At 39.4% G+C, this 22,824-nt stretch overlaps 1 protein-coding gene across 2 annotated transcripts in view; it reads right to left on the bottom strand.

Annotated features, from left to right (window-relative positions):
• ATP9A (ATPase phospholipid transporting 9A (putative)) overlaps positions 1-22,824 on the bottom strand; it is a 61,364-nt gene that overhangs the window by 26,622 nt on the left and 11,918 nt on the right. The window contains exons 4-14 of one of the 2 annotated variants that reach the window (XM_068700385.1): positions 21,240-21,348; positions 15,058-15,116; positions 14,150-14,201; positions 13,476-13,570; positions 12,114-12,194; positions 10,687-10,762; positions 7,675-7,751; positions 6,909-7,069; positions 6,016-6,158; positions 5,123-5,235; positions 1,989-2,201 (exon numbers count right to left, since the gene is read on the bottom strand). In XM_068700385.1, coding sequence (XP_068556486.1) covers positions 1,989-2,201; positions 5,123-5,235; positions 6,016-6,158; positions 6,909-7,069; positions 7,675-7,751; positions 10,687-10,762; positions 12,114-12,194; positions 13,476-13,570; positions 14,150-14,201; positions 15,058-15,116; positions 21,240-21,348 — 1,179 coding nt within the window. Of the gene's footprint in view, positions 1-1,988; positions 2,202-5,122; positions 5,236-6,015; positions 6,159-6,908; positions 7,070-7,674; positions 7,752-10,686; positions 10,763-12,113; positions 12,195-13,475; positions 13,571-14,149; positions 14,202-15,057; positions 15,117-21,239; positions 21,349-22,824 lie in introns of those variants that run through there. The other variant, XM_068700387.1, reaches the window with a different exon arrangement.

Consider the following 22,824-nt stretch of genomic DNA (forward strand, 5'->3'; position numbering starts at 1 on the left):
GCAGAGCCCCAAGGCTGTAACTGATACCTGAATAAAGATACTTCAAGTCTTCTAAATAGCAGTGTGCACAGGAAACAAATTTAGGAAATCCTGCTTTCTGTTACAGGAAATGAATCCTATGCCAACTGGTAGAAATTACCCTTGCTGTTAAAGTAAAGAGAATACAAGTTTTTGTACTCATTTCATAAACTGACCTTCCCTGCCATGGTAATATTTTATTGATATAGAATTTCAAAGGCTGGCTTTAACAGGAGTCCAAAGCCATTCCCCTACAGGGAATGTTATTTAACAGCATCACTCTCTTCTCAAGGATTTGACTTGTGCTGATCCTGCATATTGTACCATCTAGTATGACATACACAGAGCACGTCTAAACAATATTTGTATATTTAAGACCTACAGACGAGATTTCCTCAATGCAGCAAAGCATATCTGATTTCTGAACCCACTGTAATTCTCTACTTAAGACACCACAAGAAAGAAAAAAGAACTTAAACAATAATGTTGGTAGGATTAGTTATCATGCTATAGTAAAATAAACAAACAAACAATAATCCCTTAGGTATTTGAGACAAATTGCTCCATAAATATTTTTAAGACAGAATAATATAAAGCAAAAAAAGGAAAAGAAAAATCACTGACTTCACTATATACCACAGCACACATGTAAATAAACAGAGGATTGCACAAAAATAGCCAGTAAATGCTTTAGGGAAAAAAAGGAAAGAAAAAAACTTAAATACAGATCACAAAAATTACCATCTGGAAATCATTCAGATCTCATTTCAATCCAAAGGCAGTTGCTTTCTGTAAAGCTGCCTTCATGGGGGAAAGCAACACATTAGAGGAGAAAAGCAGGTAAGCAAAACACAAGACTTGGGTCATGGTGTGGGATCTGCTCACCAGCTCAAAGCAGGGAGGGGTAAGCATTTGTTGTCACTGTAGGCATACCAATGGAGTGGGGGGAAAAACAAAAGCAAAGATAGTGGTTTTGTGTAATACAGAGAAGACCACATTATATGAAAGTAATGAATTGCACGCTTGGGCAGAAGAACACCACAAAGAATATTCTGAATGGCACAAAATGTGGAGCCTAACTCTGTATGCCAGTCTTTCAGTAATACATGCACTACAATCTCAGAAACCTGTCCATTTGAGGATTTTTACCTATACATTGATTTTTATGCAAACAATTTCTCATCTTTAACTATAAGGAAAGCTACTTTCTCTTCTGATGTCAAGGGTGAGAAGTTTATTTCCAGAGGGAATTTTGTTTTATTTGGGTCAATACATGGAAGAATCCTCCAAATGTAGCCCAATGACCGATAGGACCTCAGTAGGATTCTTATGGAAAGTTTAAAACTTCTGTCTTTCAATGGCAGAAACCAAATGTACAAGTTAATAGATAAATTGTTTTAGCATAGTTGCACTCAAGAAGATGCATCACAATAATCATATGCTAGCACTATTTTTTCAAATATTGCAGAGCATGGCAGAGAGCACTGTATCATCCATTATGTACTCAGTCTGCTCTGTAGAGTGCCCAGTAAGAGTCTTCATCAATCCTCTGGAGAACTTCAAATTTCCCCTCTGCTGTACCACTACACATAGCCCAGGCTGGACTAGGTGCTGATGGAGAAATGGCACAGCACAGATTTGCTCCAAGACCAACTCTGGTTCACTTTGGTTATCCTGCAGAGCTAACTCAGGCTCCAGGTCTGTCCCATTTGCATGGCAAGGGATGCCTCCCGGGTAAGACATGAGACCCAGCAAGACTTCTAACTTTGAACTCTGTCTGGAAGTTTGAACACTGCCAATGAGGGACAAGCTGGCTGATGAGAGTGCTCCAACCACCTTCCACAAGTTCCCAAGACACCATTGCCTATAATTTGCTAAGTGTTGCCAAAGGAACTTAAAATACTGACCTACAAAATACATCCTGGACAAATCACAAGTGCAGAAACATGAACCAAACTCCACAAACTGACCTCATCAGGACTAGAGGCCTGGTACACCCTGCAGGAGTCCTCATAGTGTCTTTCGGCTTCAGCCTGGTCTGTCACCCCGTTGGACTCATACACCGGCGTCACGTTGTGGCACAGCGCAATTGCCTTCACGGCCTCGTGCACTCGGCTGCTCATGGTTTTACGCACCTTGGTGGCTAAGGTAAGGCCTTTCACAGCAGGTGGGTCCTGAGATTGCTTTAAAAAAAAAAAAAAAAAGAATAAAGTCTAATTGGAGAGAAAAAGATTCAAACTGAAACTTTACTTCAGTGAAGAGTATATATGTACTATAGTAGTTTTGCAGACTCTTCTGTCCCTTGGAATGAGATGTGCTCACTGTACTCTAACTCTGACCAGGAATACACTAATTCAATTTATGTATCACAATTAGTGGTGGAGGAAGGTGCCCACAAAAAATTCACCTAATTTTTTAGAATGGTACATGGAGTAAATGGCCCTTAGTTGCAGATGTACCAAACACCAATGGATGCAAGACCAAAGTCAGAAGACTTGATGAAACCACTTTTTGCTCCACAAAAGACCAATGGCTCTGAAAGTTTCGCCTCAGCTGGGTTTCATGCACAAGAGCATATAATTGCTGAAAACAGAAAACAGATGACTTGTATGGACCTAGAAAATCTTAATTACATTCATTTAATTTTTAATACTATTTTTAGTATCAGAATGGGACTCTTCAGATAATTGCACAATTACTAAATTATCCTGGTTGAAGAGGGGACACACAGTGATCTAGTTTCCTGGTCTGTTAACCTTTAGTGTCAAGAGGACAAAAGTTTCGCTTCCAGGTCAAAGGGCACAACGTGGTAAAAATAAGAGCACAGAATAAGAACTACAGTTCAAAATGAATCATTGCCTGCAAATGCTTCTCATTATAAGAAATCTGACTTTGTAATGATAAACGTTTTATGAGACACGTCCTTTACCAGTGTAATTCCACATGCTACTTTCCACATTCTAGTGATTAGGACACACAAGATTTTCAAATTTACTGTTGCAGCTCATCAGCACTGTTGCGACAGGCTTTAAACAAACCAAACAATAGCAAACCCTCAGCTCAAGTACATTTAGATTGATGTACAACTATTCACATACTGGACTACTCACAGTCATCACAACATTCTTAACAAATATTGAATAGTTTGGCAAATAATTAACCAGTAGTCAAGTTTTCTCTGGAGATTGAATACAAAATGATGGCAAATAAATCTGAAGTCTGTTTTTGTGGTGTTTTTTCTTTTTTTTATTACATTTTTGTTGTTGTTGTTGTTTGTTTTGTATTTAGCAAAAAATGTACAGTTCAGTCATTTAAGGGTCTCAACAGCAAGAGAAGAAGCAGATGCTATTAAGGGCTGTGAAAGCAGAGGAGGGAAAGAGAGAGATGGCTACAGGAGTTAAAAGCTACCTGAGACACATGTCAGTGAAAAAGATAATTGCTCAAAATACCAAGTATTTAGCAATCATAATATGCATGGTTAAAAGGATACAGTAGCCTGACAGTCTGCCCAGAAAGAAAGCTAGGCCACCAGACAGATTACTGAGGTCAAGGAAAAATGCTGTATATCTTTACCACCTTGAACAAAATCAAAAAATAAAAATCCTTTTTATGGTAGTGCCCTTTTCCAGGCAAGAATACTGGCTTCATGTTTCAGTTTGTTGGGTTACAGAAAATGCACTTGAGTCTAAAATCTCTAGATCAAAACAAGAACAATGTGACATGACAAATCCAGTTCACTACATGGGGTGTTCATGCTCAAGGAAAAGCACAGCTACCTTGAAAACCACTTCTGTGGTTTCTGTAGGAACGAAGCAATACCACAACTATTGAGAAATGAAAATGCTTGAGACACAATGCAGGACTAGCAACCCATCACTAACCTCCGCAGATTGCATCTGTTGAATCACGTTTTACAAAAGAAAATTCAATTGTCATTAAGTCACAAAAAAGTTAGAAATAACTGCAGTTGCAAAACCAGCTATTAGCAGAAAATGAAAAATAATGCTTCCATGATTACGTTATTAGCGACAATTCTTAAATCTTAAATAAGTACTGCTCAGAGGGGTGGCTGGAACACCAGCTGTCGACAGCTGATCCCTCCCCAGCCAACAGTATTACAGTCTTTTTAAGTAAAAGTTCATCCATAAGAAAGAACAGCATGCATCTACATGAAATTTCAGCTGATAAGTGTCCACTGTAACATGCTAAGGAAATACAGCTTGCTGATCCAGACAGATCTCATGGCACGACCTGGTTATCAGGTAAAACTGAAATAAATTCTAATAAGTTATTCTTAAAATAATTCTGAAATAAATTCTAAGAAAAAAATTAATTATATCAGAATAAATTCTTTATTCTGAAATGAATTCTAAGAATTTATTCTTAGAATTTCATCCAAAGATGAAGACTTCTTGGATGCTCACTCATCCAGTTACACTGAAAGCGGAATGCAAGGGAAAGATTTCCAAACCAGGATTTTCCTGTTCTATACTTTACATCTTGACTTTCCTGTCTTCTTTAGCTATAGATATTTCTCAAAGCACACATCAGTTATGTGCCATATGAGACTTCCAGAAGCCACTGGTGCACTGTTGAAAGAATCCCACTTTCACCATTTTCTTTTTTAACCACCTGGCCTAGAGCAGCAGCAATGGCCCACTGTTCTCTGTTACTGCTTATTGAATACTGATGGCTCCTCTTCCTTTACACAGCCTTTCAAACAGCAACTTAATCCACTATATATCACCCTGTCAATTTTCCAGTGAAGCAAATGGTGTGGCTGCTGTAAGTGGTAAATGTCTAAATAAAAGTATGCTATCATATGATCAGACCTCAGTAACAGGACACAGGCACCTATGTGTGCTTACACTTACAGGCCCATGCAAGTGCTGCGGCAATTAGACTTAGAAAACTGGTGGATGTGAAATAACCTATAAATGTAGCATGCAATCAGGCTAATATGTTTGGATTAAGCACCCAATGGTCTTCAGACTTCTCCAAAAAAATAACACTTAATAGGCAGATCCCTGACGTGTTAATTCACCATTAGCCCAGCAATCTGGAAAACTTTAACAAAGAGTTAAAAAATCCGATTTAATTTTACCTGGGTGTATATACTGAATATGTGGCTCTGCACTTCATCCATGGAGTCCAGGCCATAAGCCACTGTGCCCAGATGAAGTCTCTTGAAGACCATCTCATTCTGCGTAAGCGTTCCTGTAACAGAAGCAGCACCAACATGGAACATGAACCAATGTGTCTATCCCCAAGGCATGTTCTTGTCCTTGCTGTATTCCCTACTCCAAGAAGAACTGGTCCAGAAGCTGAGTCAGTCACTGCACAAGGCTCTCAGCACAGACTGAGGTCAAAGGTGATGGTATTAAAAATCTCAGGGCATAATCTCCTGGGAAGTTGTGGTGCACATCACTGTCCCAGTAAGAAATAATGAGATCATTCACCCAAAACTTGATGCCAGAAAGAGTGGCAACTGTAGCTCTGGTCCTGCTGGAACCAAAGAAATTTTCTGGGAACACCTTCAACAGAACCAGGAGTTTATGTCAGAAAAAAAACCAAAGCTTTTGTTTACAGATTTGTCCTTTGTAATCAACTAAACTGTAAAAAGTGAAGATAGCAGCAGGCAGACTGATCATATGTTTCTGCCCAAATGCGTAACTTATCTTCATCCAGCTTTAAAAATTAACTCTAAAAGTTGATTTTGATTTTAAGTCTAACCTCTACTTTTGGTTTAATATCACACTTGAACCATTTTTTCAAGTAGCATAGTACTTGTGTCCTCTCTTATTTATGACATGTTCAGAACAACAACAAAAATTCAAAAAATATTTTAAACTGATGAAATCATATTGTCAAAGTGGCAGAAAGTGCGTATTTCTCCCAGCCCAAAGAAATCCTACATTATGATTGGTGGCTAGTCAAAAACATAACAAAAAAGAACAACTCAACCACAACTCAAAACTGTATTTTCTACATAGGTACCTGTTTTGTCTGTGAGCAAATAGGATATCCTCCCCAGCTGCTCAGGTATAGTGCTGGATCGAACCACAGTCCCAGGGATTTTGGAATCTCTGCGGATCACCCAGCTATAGACAATTTTCCCCATGTCCAGATTCACACGCAAACTATGCAGGAGGAATGGGAAAAAGAAAAAGGAAGTGTATCTGCATTAAAACTTTGGAAAAAATCACTGTGAATTGCGACAAAGCAATAGAAGGCCAGGCCTTCCATACTGAGCTTGAGCAGCCAAAGAGGGAATTTAGGGAGAAGTATATTCAAAATGAGTGGTTGGGTGGCAGATGGGGAGAACTGCGCACTGCTGCAGTGGTACTGTGATTCAAAAGGATATACGACAAAATTACATTGAGGACAGATAATTTGAGAGGATGATGGACTCAGACGCATAAGGACAGTGTGATTGATAAGCAGACAGCAATTAAAAATGGAACTGAAACAAATCCCTGACCTACGCTGGAAATAACAATCTGCTTATTAATATAGCACAATTAAATATTAAAATTTCAGCCCCTTTTTAAAGGCAGTTGGATCCTATTATGCTACATGCTATATAAATCTCTCTCCTCTATTTTTGCTCTTATCAGAGTAACCAGGCAGCCTGAACACAGAGACAGGGGCCTTAAATGACTAATCTGCAGTCTAAATTAGAGAGCACAGACAGCAAACAGGCTAAAACACTAAACAAATTCAGCAGAAACAACAAAACAACTTTTAACAGTAATTCGATTTCTATATCTAAATTTATTTACTTGTCAAATGAGGAACACACATGACTTTAAATGACTGTTCACATCAGAAGTGTGGAGGAGGATGCAAAGGAAGCAGTATCTTGCTGGAAGAACTAGCAATCGACTCACCTAATAGGAATAATGTTTGAGAACAGGAGGAGAAATCTTATGATCTGAAGATACCAACGGCCAGCAAAATGCTGAAGGGCCACCATGACAAGCGAGACCACGACAAGAGCCCCAAACAGGATCTTCGTAAGACAGTTCACTTCCAAATCAAAGAGACCGATCTAAAGAATGAAATTGAGACATTTCAATCACACTAGCGAAGGTGTTAGTTCAATTTAATATTCACAAAGAGAATGAGCTGCTATATCCAACAAGCTGTCTCTCAACAGTCATTAACTTTTTTTTCACATAAAACACTACAAACATATTTAAATTTATAAACGATACCGTTCCAGCTTACTAAATAAGAGCTCCATCCTTTGGAAGCTGAGGAGTGCATGAAGAGGTGTGAAAGACTCATGCTGTCAAAAGCTGCAGACTATATAAACATCCCCACACCTTGTCTTAACTTTGCTATAATGGAAAAATGCAGCAAAATCAGCCTTCCCATTCTGTCTGGGTCTATTTTATTATAACCATAGAAAATAAAAGTGTTACCATTGTCAAAAAGTGAGCAGATACTTGTAGTTAGGATCAAAAAAATATAATATGTCTCTGATAATGGTAACTATCTAAATCATAGGTTGGAAGATATAAATCATTTGTAGGACGTTGTTCCTACAGTCTGTACTCATAGCCTTTGGATTTATATATATATATATTTTTAATTATAAATTTCTGCCCCTTTTTATTGTAAGATAATAATTAGTTATTATCCTTACCCTACCTTACTTCTTGGGTTTGAAGTATTCATCACACTGCGCAATTCCCTTCCAGTGTAGAGGACAACTCCCACAACAGTACCTGAACAAAACATGCATTAGCCTAAGAAAAACAATCTCCACTTGTTTTATCTGCAAAATGCTTGTTAAATACATAGGCTTGGCAGTTGAAACGGACTTTTAGCAGGCTAATTTCTAACGCAATAACAATCAGACTAGAAAGGCCAGTACTTGAAATATAAAATCCATGAAAACAGATGCTGAACAGAAGACATCCTACTAGAAGTCAGCAAGTCTTCAACCACACTGCCCTTATGGTTGGGCTTATTCCAACTGGGTTGGACAGACTGCAGCAACTAAAGAGCATGGAAAGAGAAATCAAGAGTTTTGTTCACTTGGCTCCCCAGTAACCCCTTCTGATGTAAGCTGTTGTTCCTCAATATCAATAAAAGCTGCTGAGGAAGGAGGATTTCTTGTGTTTTCTCCTGCTATTTTGAACCTCACTCAGGTGTGCTAAGTTTGCCTTACTTCAGATAGTGGTCCTCCATTGTAAGTGCATCTAAATTAGTGCTCTGGACTGTAGTTGTTCTTTATTGGTGCAGTCTTCCACAATCTTTTGGTAATTTTATCTTTAAGGTAATTCTATCTGTAAAAGCTTTTAAAAATCTACGTTTTAGTTTAAATTAGGTATTTGTTTAATAGCAGAAAGGCAAATCATACCAACTCCCACCTTACTGCAACAGATGGAGCTGCTGGGAGCCCATCTATGTATTTTAATGCTATGTCCCACAGTTTCTAAAGAGCTCTCTTTTCTTCCTGCAGAAATATAATACAGTTTAGTACCATAAACCACTGTTTTTCTACAGGTTTCTCTTAAAGCCTTTGCAAAAAGCCATCGAGAAAAAGCTAGCTACAGTCAAGAGTTTAAAAGCTGCTATTGTGCTATTGCCAAAGTCAAAGTTTCTAGCAGAAAATTTTAGGAGTCTATAAAAATGGATAAAAACAACAGTGGGGAAACAACAAAAAAAAAATAGCACTGTTGCTCTGTTGTTAATACATTGCCATTTTATACTCCACTATTCCCCTGCTCCCATTAGCAACAGAAGTTTTAGCAAGCTGCAAGTGAATTATTATCAAATAAGAATAATTCAAAAGAGGTGGTTTCTAAAAATGCTGGGAAACATTCCTTTGGAAAAAAAAAAAAAAACAAAAACAAAAACAGCACAACAAGAAGTCACTGGAGCCAGATGGCAGGAGGTGGTAAGATCATCACAATTCAAATCAGCAGATGGCACAGCTACTCCAAATCAACTGCAAACAGTCAGAGTCAGACCCGCTCCTACTACAGCAGCAGATGGAGAAAGTCACATAGCTCTGCTTTATCTTACAAGCAAAGGCTGTCCCAGTGAGATGGCATCACTATGACTTGACAGCTTTTGCTTACAGAAGAAGAAAAATGATATCCACATTTTCTCCAAACCAATAGGTTTTCCTTACAGAAATGACCTCCACCACGCTATTTATTATTGCCACAGGAAAAACACAACTGAATTTAAATTGATCAAGTCAGCTGAAATAAGGGGAGAAACCTACCAGGGCTAGAAAACAGCTTGAAGACATGCTGGTATGTGTATAAATAGTGTTTCTAATCATTTTATGGCTATCCAAAACAGACTTCATTGTACAAACCAGCTGAAATTACAAGAACATCTGCAAACATTATTCTTACTAGCTGAACTCCGAAAGATATCTATCTACAAATAACTTTGTTCATACTCAGAAAGGAGGGTTAGATTTCACCCTCAGCAGGCTGACTGGGAGCTTGGCTCAGGGCAGGACAGCATCTCCCTCCCATCAGCTGCACTGCTCGTGGCAGCACACACATGTGCTATGCTCAGCTGTGGCATCAGCACAAAGGCTTCCAAGGAAGAGTTAAGAAAGTCCATGTGGGAAAGGGGGCTGCGGGAAAAATTGCCATTGAAGTCAGAATCACAAGAAAAGTGGCTTTCCTTTCCCATGTATTTGTTCCAAAGCAGGATGGACTGAGGATCATGCGTTAAGCAGCTTGTTCGGTATGTGAAACTGCCAGTCCCAATGCCTCTTGAGTGGTTTTACACTCAGAAGGGAGGAAGGCAGGTTACCTACTGCATAACAATTACTCATCCCTAAATATAATTTACTTGACTAAATAACACTTGGCCAACTAGATTTTTATGACCCTTTGGTCACATCCTGTGACAATACTGAGATGTGTTTCAACTAGGAGTCTGAGTAGGGGTAGACAGAAACATACAGGTATAAAATCTATTTATTATATTCTGCTTTTAAAAAAGAGCAAATCAAAATCTTTTCAATGCTTCATGACGTCTTTTGAAGTTCCTTCCCATTGTTATTAATTCCATATACACCTTGGTACAGCACTCTGAAGTCCCTCCATTCAACAAATTCAATTCCAGCACTGCATTACAGAATTTCACCCTCCTCCAGCTACTGTCCTGTAAATCTTGCAGGCATGCTAGGCAGGAGAAGAGCAAGGCTTTTACTTTGACAGGCCTCTGCAAAAGAGCATTGATTAATCTCAGGCCTTGTGAGCTTATAGTATACATATACCAAAATGTGTCAAAGATTTTATTTTTTTCTTTTTAAAAATACATAAGACAAACTCAATGAAAGCAGTTACCTGGAAATCTTTCATCTTAGCTTCTGTTACCAGAATCTATTTGACACCATTTCTGTTACAGATTAGGATGTCAATGCGGAGAGCAATTAAGTGCTATTCTGGTCCTAGATGCTAAAGAAGTGCCCAAAGGCCACTCCAATTCTTTCTCATCTAGGAATGTCCAAGAGGCAATTAGACGTCAGTCTTGCTCCCCAGAGGTGTTAGGACAAGTGGGAAACCTCACTCTGACTGCTAATTTCTCCAACTGACAGAGATTATTCCATTACAAAAAGACCTTTAAAAATTGTTAACATATTCTCTTAAAAAAAAAAAAAAAAGACACATGCCTCCATCTTACCTGATGCAATCACTGTGCTGGCCCATAGAGTGTTTTCTATGCTTAAACTTTCATTCACGGAAGGGTCGCTGTCCTCCTACAACAAAAATAAAAAAAATGTCAGTAATTGAAAAGACTATTGGATGACAGAGTTACACATGGGTGTTTGGAGAGGGATGCTGGGGGAATTGATAGAGAGCTCCTAGATAAGATGGAGGATTTTCAAAAACAGTTAAACCTATGTCTAGGTTAAAAAACAACTTGATTTTAGTGGAGAAAGGAAGGGGTGGAAAAAAAAATCTATTAAGAAACATGTTCCTGCTGAAGGACCCTGGGAATCAGAAATGAGAAAGGGATTTGTCAGGAGCTCACCAGGGACTACAGGGAAATGTTTTCCTCACTTGGTCCATGCAGATTAATAGCATTTTGCCTTCTGCTGTGAGATCTCACTGAGATCCAATTTGGACTGCTCAGTGATGCCTGGAAACTTGTCTGATGCATGCCAGAGAACAGTTTCAAGAAAATCTGATTCCTCTTAGGCACCAAAAGACTAATTCTACGGGACTGTACTTTTGCATAAGAAAGTAAATTAATATATGCCCAGGGTTTATACAACTACCTCACTAAGCCACTCAAACTTCTAATCCATATTACCGCCATTAATCAGATTAAACCATGCCTCAAAGTTAAAAAAAATTACAATTTTGAACTGAAATACTAGCAAACAACTTCTAAAAGCTGTAACTGTCTCCCATTTGTTACAAAATCATTTGTCCTCTGAAAATTCCCCAAGGGTACTAGATGTATTTCTTAATGTTTTCATAATCCCAGGGAGAGGGGAGGGGAGGAGAGAGGGAAAAAAACAAAAACATCACAACCTTTTGCCCCAAATAGGCAGCACATCTTCCCAAGAAGTCAAAAGATAGATATTCTGTGATATTTCACAGAGGGTTTGAGCCACTGCCCTCTGAGGGCAGATATAACTAAGTTCACACAGGTTGCATGCAACAACTGAAGGCAAAAAAAAAAAAAAAAACAATTGACTCACAATTAAGACTGATCTATCTAAGAACCTCTGCTTTTTCACCAGTAAACAATTTTAACCCTGCAGTGATTGTGGTGGTCCAGATTTCATTCTGAACACCACGCACGTGTAACTACCAATCTTAGTCCAAATGTTCAGACCTAATACTTTAACAGTAAGAACCCTAATCTCAAACAGTCTATTATGTTGTTTCCAAGTCAAAGCTTCAATAAGCATATTTTTATGTCAGATTTATTACATGTATTTTATGGAGGGTGCGAAAACAAAAACACAGAAAGGGTACAATGAATGACAAGACTTCACCACTTCATCACTCCTAAAAAAGTCTGGCATCCTGTGATTCAGCAGGTTTGCACAGAAAACACTACATACGTTATTTCAAGCATATCTAAGTAGGACTTACCCTTGTGAAGGTCCCCACAAAATTATGTATATCAATATTGGGCTCTTCTGCATATACATATGATCGGATTTGCAGTAGGTCCTAAAAACAGACATGTTTTAGCAGGCAGTTAGATAACCACATTTTAATAATGTACCAATGTTTCTAACAAAATACTTTGAGCAAGAGTTACTTAATCAAGTTAAGATAATAAATAAATTATACTCCTTACTTGAGTTCAACTGAGAGAAAATACAACTGTTATACCAGCTTTACTGAAAAGTACTTATCCGAGAGTATTTATTGCAATGATAACAAAGGCTCCTGGGAACCACTTAGTTGTTGGTGCCCCATACAAGCAATTTCAGTCAGAATAATGAAGCTAGCCTAAAACACTTACTACTATTTATCAAAAAAAGATTTGGATTACTTTTCCAAGGCAACCAAGGAACATCCTACCACTAGGTATTTAGTTTGAGATGCTAGTGTCACTGGGAACAGTTCTATGGTGACAAGGAGATATGCCAGTTCTGAAAAGAACATTCACTGCTGATTCCTACACTCATGAAGTATTCACTCCATGGAGAGAATGTTTCTCTTCAAAGCCTTAGTATAAAATAAACTTCTTGTACTTTTTACAGACAGAACATCAATAAAACAGGAACACAGATTTCCCCCCCACCCCCCTTTTTTTTTTGGACACAAACTTCTTTAACTACAGAGTAGTCAGAGTAAACCACTTTAGCTAGAGAGTAGTTTAGTTAGGGAACAGAATGTTTAATGGAGGTTATACACTCATTTCAGATCATGCAGTGGAGCATCCATGGTGACAATTCCTCCTTTTATGATGGAGAGTAATGAAAGCTTAATTTCTGAATCCATTTCATTAAATCAGATGACTTGTGTCTCAGTATACTGCACTCCAGTGAATGAAAGGGGGACTTTAAGAAGAACAAGGATACTTATGCCGCAGTAAGACCTACCCTGTAGTAAGTTACTGCAATGGTCTCTGGAAACGAAAAAGAAAACAGGAGCACCCTGCCATGAGTCACCTTCTGCTGCAAAGCCACTCCCTAGCTGCCAGCCCCAGCACCCTTCTGTCTACGCAGCCATGCAGTGACAGCTGTGTGGCACCCAGACACCCAGCTTCACCTCACCTGACATCTTGCCTGCAGCTCAGGAAGAGCTGGCTTACCCGTAGTTTCAGTACCAGACACTCTTTACTGCCAGAGCTAACCTGGAACATGCACTGAGCCCTCTGCAAAGCAATGCTAAATTAACCGGCTTCTCAAAGCAGCCCATTAACTGAATCACCTGAACACTTTTCAGGAAAATCAGACACGCATATTTAACAACTAGAGTATTTTTAATAAAGCAGCTTACAGAAGCAGTTGGCAATCTCTGAGTACAGGTAACTGGCAGCCGCAGTTTCCAGTCTGTCTCACCATCCAGTTGGTCAGTACGGAGGAAGCAAGACCCTGGGGAATTTCAACAACAGTCAGTGCTCTTTCTAGAGCAATCTTATGTACACCTATAGCTCATGAAATGGTTTTGTTTCTAGCACACTTTTATTTCTTTGGTATCTGATTTAAAGTAGTACTTATTAATAAGGTAAGAATCAAGGAATTATATTCTTGCATCTCACATCCGCTTCCTTCCACTAGTCCAAAATGCAGTGAGATTCTGCTCTGTATCTTTAAGACATTTTAAATATTCTTATTAGTCATTATGTTTTGTAAACCTTCCAATCAAGCATTTCCTTATCCCACACTTGACAAAACAAACCTGAACAGCAAGTAAAATGATTTACATCTATACTGCACAGCATTTTGCAATCCCATTCATTTACTCTGGGTTCAAATAACTACATTCTTGGATTAGCAAACAAGACAAGAGTGTAACATCCTGAAAACTGGCGGTCCATCAAAGCCTTTGAATTCCCGGTCACTCCAAAATTTTACTATTATCTATTTCTTTCACATTTCCAAAAGATAATTTTCTCTAAACAACCAGTGAAAGGTTAATGGCTATTTTGACAATTGGTTCCAGATGTTTACCATTCTTCTCCGACGTCCTCAGGAAGATCATGTCAGCAGGGACCCGCTGGTTCTGTTACAAGAAGAAAGGCCATTATTGTGCATAGACCCTGCACGCGTGTGCAGCCTCCTTCCACAGCCCCAGTGACAAGCAAAGGGGCTACGGAGGAGAAAGTATTTCTTTGTCAGACTGAAGGTTGGTATTCATTTTGCTTTGAATCCTAAATTTGCTTCCCTGCAGAATAATAACTGGTGCCAGCTCCCACTGACCAGACTGGCCAATGTCTAGGTTTACAAAAGAGCTAGCGAGTAATTCTAGAAGAAGAAATTTTAAACTAATGCCGGCTTCCTTCCGAGAAGCCCTACGCTAGAAGAAAGCAAGTATCTGAAATCTACAGGTACCAGCTCTTTTTTTTTTTTTTTTTTGGACTGAGTATGTTCATCCTTCATCAGTTTTAGAGAACACAGATATTTGCATGGAGTGTGCGTGTGAAGAAAATAAATTGAGGAGAAAAACACAAACTTGTACAAAAGGGAGAATATACTTGTACACTCCAGTGCCTGCAAATGGATCCCTCTCCCCATACTTGTGTTGGTTACACCAAACAACATCTTGATGTTGCATTTGTATCAGGCATTTAACCCCTGTCCAACAGTCAAAGGTAAGGGCCAGTCTTTATCTTGCTATAGTGCAATTGAAAAACACAGCTTATCCACAGATTTTCTCTCATTTTTAAGGACAACAATGCTGTTTCCAGGGCCAGGGGGAAAAAGGGAGAGACCTTGAAAAGTGATTAAATATCATAACGAATGTTCAACACTCAATATTCTGAGCCTACCATAAAACAGATATGACTTCAAAATATCTCATTTTCAAAGGTCTTGCAAGAAACATGCTTTACAAAAATGATAGACACGTAGAGGCTAACCTTTTCAACAATGATGAGGTCGCCTACTTGTATATTAGAGCTCTTCACCTTCACAGTCCCTGCAGAGGAAAGACACCAGTACATCACAGCCACGCCTCGCAGCAGCAGGACAGGGCTCGGGGTGCTGCCTGCCACCCTCTAGTGACAACTCTGACACAAGCCATCAAACCCAGGAATTTGAAAACACTTCCAGCATGCGCCAGGCAGACAATAGTGCAAACCCACGAAAGCTACAATAGGGAACCATGAGCTCATGACCCCTCTTCCCCAAGTGGATGAAAATTTAAAGCTTAACTCTCTGAAGCAAGACCTGGAAGCCACAATTAAAAGGGGCACATCTTAAAAACCAGGCTCATTTCCTCCTGAGCCACTGCTCTCGTGTCTGGCTCAGCTCGACCTCCTCTCCTTGGCCTCTGTGCACACAGAGCCTGAACAAACCCGCAGAGCACGAGTCCCCCAGAAAACACCTACGTATTTATTTCCTTGCAGCTCTCAAGCATTTCCCAGTTGCTTTAAAACAGGGGATTAATTTCACAATTGGCTAGTAATTTCAAATCATTAGCCAGCTCTAGATTTGACTTCTCAGACTAACTAGTGATTTATAATCAGTTAATTTGAACCCTGCCTCTAAGTGTCTGTCTGTTATATTTCAACAAAAGCCTCTTTAATCTGCTGTGATTTGAGTGGAAGTAGGGGAGGCACGTGGGAGCTCCCCCCGGCATGGACAACACTCCTACTGTACCTCCAAATTCAGGGGCTAACTGGCCAGATAGCAGCTCAGGGGGAAAGGAGAAGGGGGAAGGGAGGGGAGCAGAAATTAGCACAAAGCACAAAGGTCACTAGGATTTTACTACTGGCAGTCCCTTCATTAGCATCCTTCTCAGGATATGCTTCAGTGTTTCTGCTCCAAATTAACAATGAAAGCCTTTCTGGGCTCCCGGCAGCCTGCTGCTTTGGTGACACACTGCGGGCTTAACAACATGCTTCATCACTGCTGCTAATAAATGCAGACTTCCTTACATGCTGTAATTATTCCTACAAATTATAAGCAGTCATGGCCCATTTCACAAATATCTCATAGGTCTTTTGCAGATTCTGGGTTTTGCCTTCTGAGAGTTTTAGCTGAAAAAAAGTAAACAAAATGAATGCCGGGCTAAAGACATCTCTGCTGGGGCAGGAAGCATACGGGGGATTAAGAGTCCATTACGCAGGGGCTTGAAAAGAAAAGCCGCACTCCGAGAGGATCCCAAAAAGCATCCCTGGCAGTCCTCTGTATGGGCTATACAAAGTTAGGTACTCTGACACTAAAAGGGTCTGACAGATAACATCTCTTCCTCCCCTTTTAATACGGTTATTCATGAAACAACAAAAAGTGCTTTTGAATATTCTTCTGGGCAAAGAAGGGCACGAACCGAGCCCTCTGCACACAGGCACAGCAACTCCTGCGCCACTGCGCTAAAAAAAGTTCTTGGCAGTACAGGTGGACTCGTTCAACCATATTTTATGTATTTCTCTTAAAAATCACAAGGATTGAGCTGGTGACTGCCAGTATAGGCAGCACTACCTGCAGGGCTCAGGAATGGAAAATTTTGTGTCACTTAATGAAATAAATTCATGCCAGAAAATAAAATCGGGCAAAGTTACAATATCATTATTTCCTATTGTTATGCACGTAAACGGCTTTGTGGATGGCTATTCTGAAAACAATGTTAGCTGCTCCAAAATTTTTTCCATTAAAAAAAAAAAGCAACCGGAGGAGATCTGCCTTGTATCGATAACCCTCAATTATCCTCCCAACCTCAGCTGGTTTTAGGTAGAGGAAAGAGAGGACCATTTGAACCAATATGCATTTTTATAACTCTTGTACACACGAGATGCCCTTTTCAGGCAGCAAAGCTAGTTCTGCTTTTCCAGCCCTACTCCTGGACTCTCGTGGATGACATCTCTGCAGCATGTACCATATGTCCCACTAAGAAGGCGCAGGACCAGATGTTTCCTTTGACTCAGGACTCCCATAAAGCAACTTACTTGAATTAGTTTTATTTTGATCTTGGGAATTCTGTAATTCCTTTTTCTTTCTGTGGGGAAACTAGCTCCTAAACATTAGATGTTTTCTCACACATGTTTAAGAAACTAGCTAATAACACAACTGCTTCATTTCCCAATATTGCTCTACTATTAAAATATTTTTGTAATAATAAATTACTGCTTTTATAAATGCATCTAGAAGTGCTTTCTTCCACACACACATAGGTGTATTTAGCATTTACCTCGTTTCCAGTTTGTATTTTCAGAAGTTAATCAGAATAAAGTCAGTGGTTAACAATTATTTTTTTTCCTAAATAAAAGTCTTTATCTCTTATGTTAAATAAGAGTTCTTAAAATTTGCTTGGCACTTGTTTCATTCTTTGCTATGTTCTGAAGATTTCTTTTGTTTTATTTGGGTAATGGACAGAAAGGGAGACAATATAGTGCAAGTATTTTGTTCCAACTTCATCTATGGCCTTTGGAATTACCACAAAATTTGCAGTGTGAGGGATATAATAAAGCAGATTATTTAAAGTATTAAATATATTAGCCAGGAGAGACACCTTCTTCTACTGTGTGAGTACTAAAGTCAAGCTCTCACAATAAATATGTGCAGCTTCTAAGGCATGGTTCAAAATACTTAATTTGGAATTAAAGATTAAGCCACCGGCTTATTAAAACAAGTCAAATACATATGAAAAAACAAAAGGGTGTTTTGGATGTGCTGCAACAAACTTTTGGCTTTTGCAGCTTTATGCTGTATAAACTGTGGAGCAGGACTCAGAGGGTTTGGGAAAATATTGTTTTTATATGGCTGGTAAATGCCAATGATCTGTATCTTAAGTAGCACCCCTCAGTAGGAGGTCTCTTCCCATTGCTTTCTGTAGAGTTTCTCTCTATTATGCAGTGTTACCAGGGAGGGGGAGTGAGAGAGAAGAAAAACAAACCAAGAATTTGCAAGCACAGTTCTAGCTTTCTATCAAGCAGAAAGTCAGCACACAGACTTCTGAACACAAGGAGGCTTGTAGGTTTATGAATAGGGGATTGAAATTTGATTATTTTTTATTACAATCCAAACAGCTGTCTTTTAAATAAAGAGCTTTCTATTAAAAAAAAAAAACTTCTGGTTTCAACATTTTGGAACATAAATGGATCATAATGGTAGAAAGAGAAGAAAGGTTCAGGGTGCCTTTTTTTTTTTTTTTCCTCCTTATGATGTTATGTAAAATAAATGAACACAGAAAATACCTGCTGGCTCTGCATCACGCTGGACTCCAACTAGAGTCACTGGGATTTAGCAACTATATTCAAAATAAAATGTTATCCAAAGAGGATTCTTCCTTCTCTACAAAGAAAGCAGCTGAGTGAAGCTTACAAAGCTGAGCAGGAATTGTGCATCACAAAGCCCCACGCACAGGAGCGATGCTGTGCACTGGAGGCAGCTCCAAGCAGTGGGGTGCAGGCTGGCTGAAGGGCCCTGCCCCAGGGCTCAGCACAGGCAAGCACATCCAGGGGAAACTGAGGATCCCGATCCAGGAAGGCACTCATATCTGTGTTTACCTCCGGCCTTATTCAAAACAGCCTATAAGCTTGTGCTTAAGTCCCCCTGCCTTCATTTAGAGCAGAGAATGTATTTACAGCCCTGAGGTTGCAGTGGGAGGCTGAGGTTGAGGACTGGAAAACTATTCTCCAGTCACCTTAATGGCAGCTTAGTGCAATTACTCAGGGGAAATAAAAATAGCTTGGAGAAAGCTACAGCGATCCATTAGATCCATTATAGCCAATCTCCAAGAACAGCAGTGCTCAGCATCAAGCCTCACCTAATCTCTCCCCTCCTAAGCACTGGCTTTAGAGGTGAAACTATTGTGAGGCTTAGCCCAGCCAGCAACATTTCAGAGAGCTTTTGTGCACCCTTCTGCACTGCCCCTTTGCAGTACAGGGCTGTGCCAAACTCCTGAAGCATGAACTGTGCCATACAAAAAAAACAGGGGGAATGAGTCCTACCTGGAGATTTGTCAGCTGCACTGAAAATTAATGGTTATGTTCAGCTGCTCTCAACTTACCCTAACTTTGGTACTAACTGCTTTTACTTCTGAACCAATGAAGCCCTTGCTCCAAAGCTTGCCCATGTTTTCTTCTGTTCTAATAGGCACAAACATACAAAAATTAACCACCTATCCATCTCTCAACCATGCTACTCCCTTGTTCATAGATGATTCTCAGAGGTGCTAAGGTTTTAATCAGTGAAAAAGTGAAGGCTCAGATCTGAAAAGCTTGACTGCTGGCAGACACTGGATTCAGTGAAAGACAGAAAGTGGCTTTGCTCCCCAAGCCACTAGGCAATCAGAAAATTTTCTGTATTTTTCCTACTCTAGGCTATACTGCTAGCATCTCATTACTGTTTCTACACCAAATGTGTGTTAAAAACAAAGTGGCTTAAGATTTTCAGCCAGTGCCCAGCTGCCAATCCTCCTTGGTTTCTTTCACAAAATTAGAGAAGTTAAAGGACTGGGGGGAGGGAAATCATTCATGGGAAACGTAATAGCAATATGAAAAGAACTAAAGGAGAGGTCAGGCCCCTTATAGATCACTGAATAGAATCCAGAAGGCAACTCTTTTATATTTTTAAATAGACATAGTACACCCCTCTTGGATGGGGCTTTTGTTGGTTGCCAAGCATTTTAAGTGTTGTAGTAAGAACATGTTATTAAAGGGGGATTTAATATTCAGAAACTCAAATTCCCTAGTTTGGAGTTGTCTCATAATTCCTGGCATGTGAAATATATACAGCCTTAAGCAATTATGCTTAAAAAGCAGGCTTATTCTTAAACACGCAAGTGTTGAAAGCAGCGTAGTTTTAATACATCTAGTTCACTGCATCTTAATTCAGGGGTATAAACTTCTATAACAAAGAAACCAGAAATGCAAAAAAAAAAAAAAAAAAAAAGTTGCTTAAATTCAGTTCATTCCCTTTTTAAAAACAAAACCCTGGCCTCACTGACATTGTCATGGTATTAGCAGCAACTCCATAGTGGGGCAGCATTCAATTTTTCAAATGAGAATTTAAATGTCTTTGTTAGGTGCTACCAAGTTGTAAACAATGGCCAGAGCCAGTGAGCAGACACAGCTGATCTGCAGTCTGGGGACTCTGAATTCCTCACTGCTGGAGGAAGTGGCTAAAGAAGATGCATACAAAAATACATGAGAAGATTACCAATACTAAGGAGCTACCTCAGTTGCTGCTAACAGAAACGCACAGAAGATGTAGTAACAGCACACATGCACAAACTCTTTTAGCATTATGCAAGTCCCTGTCAGGTACAGCCCAGAAAGAACTATGAAACTCAACTGGTATTGCATGTTCAGTAAGGGACAGAATGTGTCAGCATGTCAAGCAAGTCGCCCAAATATAACACATGCACTTACAAGCTCCATCAGTATGGAGTACTTGTACTTAACTATGGTTTGCAGTACCTGTGCTGAAAGGGCTTCCCACATAAGACACTGGGACACAGCTCACTTTCACCCCTCATTTGCTGAATCTTCTTTTGCATAAGCATCTTCTGACAATTTCACAGTTTAATTTTTTAGTAAAGTACTTTTGCAAGTAATCTGATGATGTGGATCCTTCTCTCTTTTTTAGGCATACATTTGTTGTTTCCATTAAGGAATATGAAGTGCTACTTTATAGGAATCCTCTGTATATCTGTTTCTCTTCCCCACATGGTGACCAAGCAAAAACACATGAGAGGAAATACAGATGCATTGATACCAAAATGGAAAGGAAAACAGAAAAAAAAAAGTCCAAACAACATATCTATTATAGCCCCACTCATTTTCTTCCTACTGTGCTGTTTGCCTCTCCTGCCTTCACCCCAGCACCCTTATGGAGCGCTTCCCTCATGTCACAGCTCTACAGAAGGGAAAACATCAGCTGCTTGGCAATCCTCCCTGCCCAGGGCTGGCTGCGGTGAGCCCCCCACACTGCAAGATGATGCTGGGCAGTTATCTGAAACAAGTAAGCAGTGCAGCAGCCCTGTGCCTCCCCAGCAAAGCCCCCAAAGCCCAGCACCCGCTGCCACCCAGCCCTGGTCATCCCCAGCAGCATGCGACCAAGCAGCAAGCCCCGGCCGTGCTGGAGCCACAGAGCCGACCTCTCGCTGTGAGCTTGCTGTAGATCTGCGAGTTCACTTCCTTGTCGCGCATGTAACATCTGATCTCCTCCGCGGCCTCTCGGATGACGGTAACAGCAAGCACAAATCCCTGAAAAGAGCACGGGGGGGAAGAGAATGGATGAAAAGGCCAGGAAAAAACACATCTGCCTCTAATAAGAGCGATGCATGATATTTATCAGCACCAATGTCAACAATCTGCATTTCCTTATCCTATTTTCTCTTGCTAAATCATTACAGTGATAGGTGGTGCTGTCCAGGACTCCTAACAGCAAATGCACACTAGACCTGCCACTTAAGAAAAACGCAGCTGTGCTTTTCACCTTTACCGTGATGACCTGCCAGCATTTCCCAAGCCTTTGTGCTTCTTTTAAAATGTGAAAATATTTCATTTCACTTCACAGGTGAGAGTAACCACAACTGAAGGAGGTTACACAAGTCCAGTATAAGACTGAATCCCTCAAATCTCAGTTATCTTTCCAAAATAGAACAATTACAGTTAATTTACCTAATTTGGCAAGTTTTTCATATGCTTATATAATCTACGTAAATATTTAACATATCCCAGATTTTTACATATATAAACATATATACACACATGCACATATATAATGTGTCTGTACATTCCTGTGTATGTATTCATACTGGTAAACTGCGTGCATGTATAAGCACCTTAAACACACCGAGATGAAATACTCATTGTATAATTACCTATTTAGCTGATTAGGGATTTAGTCCTAGTTTTCTGTGGAAGTCATTTCCTCATGTCACAAGGAAAATGCCCACATCGCTCCCTTCACTATAAAAAAATCAACTTAATGCAAAATAATTTTTTATGAGACTAGTAGCATGAAGTTATTTTTATTAGATACTGTTCAGCTTGGACTCAAAAAAAGTGAAAACATATCTGTACAGAAGAAATATAAACTTTTTACAGCCTGTATTATACAAAATTGCAACCATGAACTCATTATCTGTCAATAGCATGTGTGTAGCTCTTTTAATAATATTCGAGAAAATGTTTGTAAACATCAAACTATGCAAACAGAAGATTTGGCCAATGGGCTGGAATTTCCAACTTTAACTTCATTTTTAGAAAGAACAGCTGTGCACACACCTCCAAAAAAAGTTGTGTACAGGTTTTTAAGTCAGGCACAAAGAACTTGTGACCCTGACTCCACAACCATTTCAGGAAAGCCTTGCTGCATATCGTTGCTAGCAACACTACCCAAAACAGTATGAATTCAAATTCTCACTTTTTTTTTATTTTTAAATAAAAGAACACAATGAAGAATGACCTGAAAGCTACTGAGAGTTCAAGAGAGCAGTTTCTGTAATTAATAAAGGGGCTGAGATACACTTCACCTGCTCGTACAGTCCTATAATAAAACTAAATTTCATTAGTTCTAGTATATTCATAGTGTCAAAATCTTTTTTTTTTCTCTTACCAAGATCAGAGAAAAATACAGTTAATTGTGAAACATGAAGCTGTATTTTTTGGCACTTTTTAAAAATGCAGAAACAAATAAAGAAGATCTAAGCATGCAAATGACCCTTCAAAAAGGCT

The sequence above is a fragment of the Anas acuta genome, chromosome 16 (assembly GCF_963932015.1).
Source record: "Anas acuta chromosome 16, bAnaAcu1.1, whole genome shotgun sequence".
In the NCBI taxonomy this organism is placed as follows: Eukaryota; Metazoa; Chordata; class Aves; order Anseriformes; family Anatidae; genus Anas; species Anas acuta.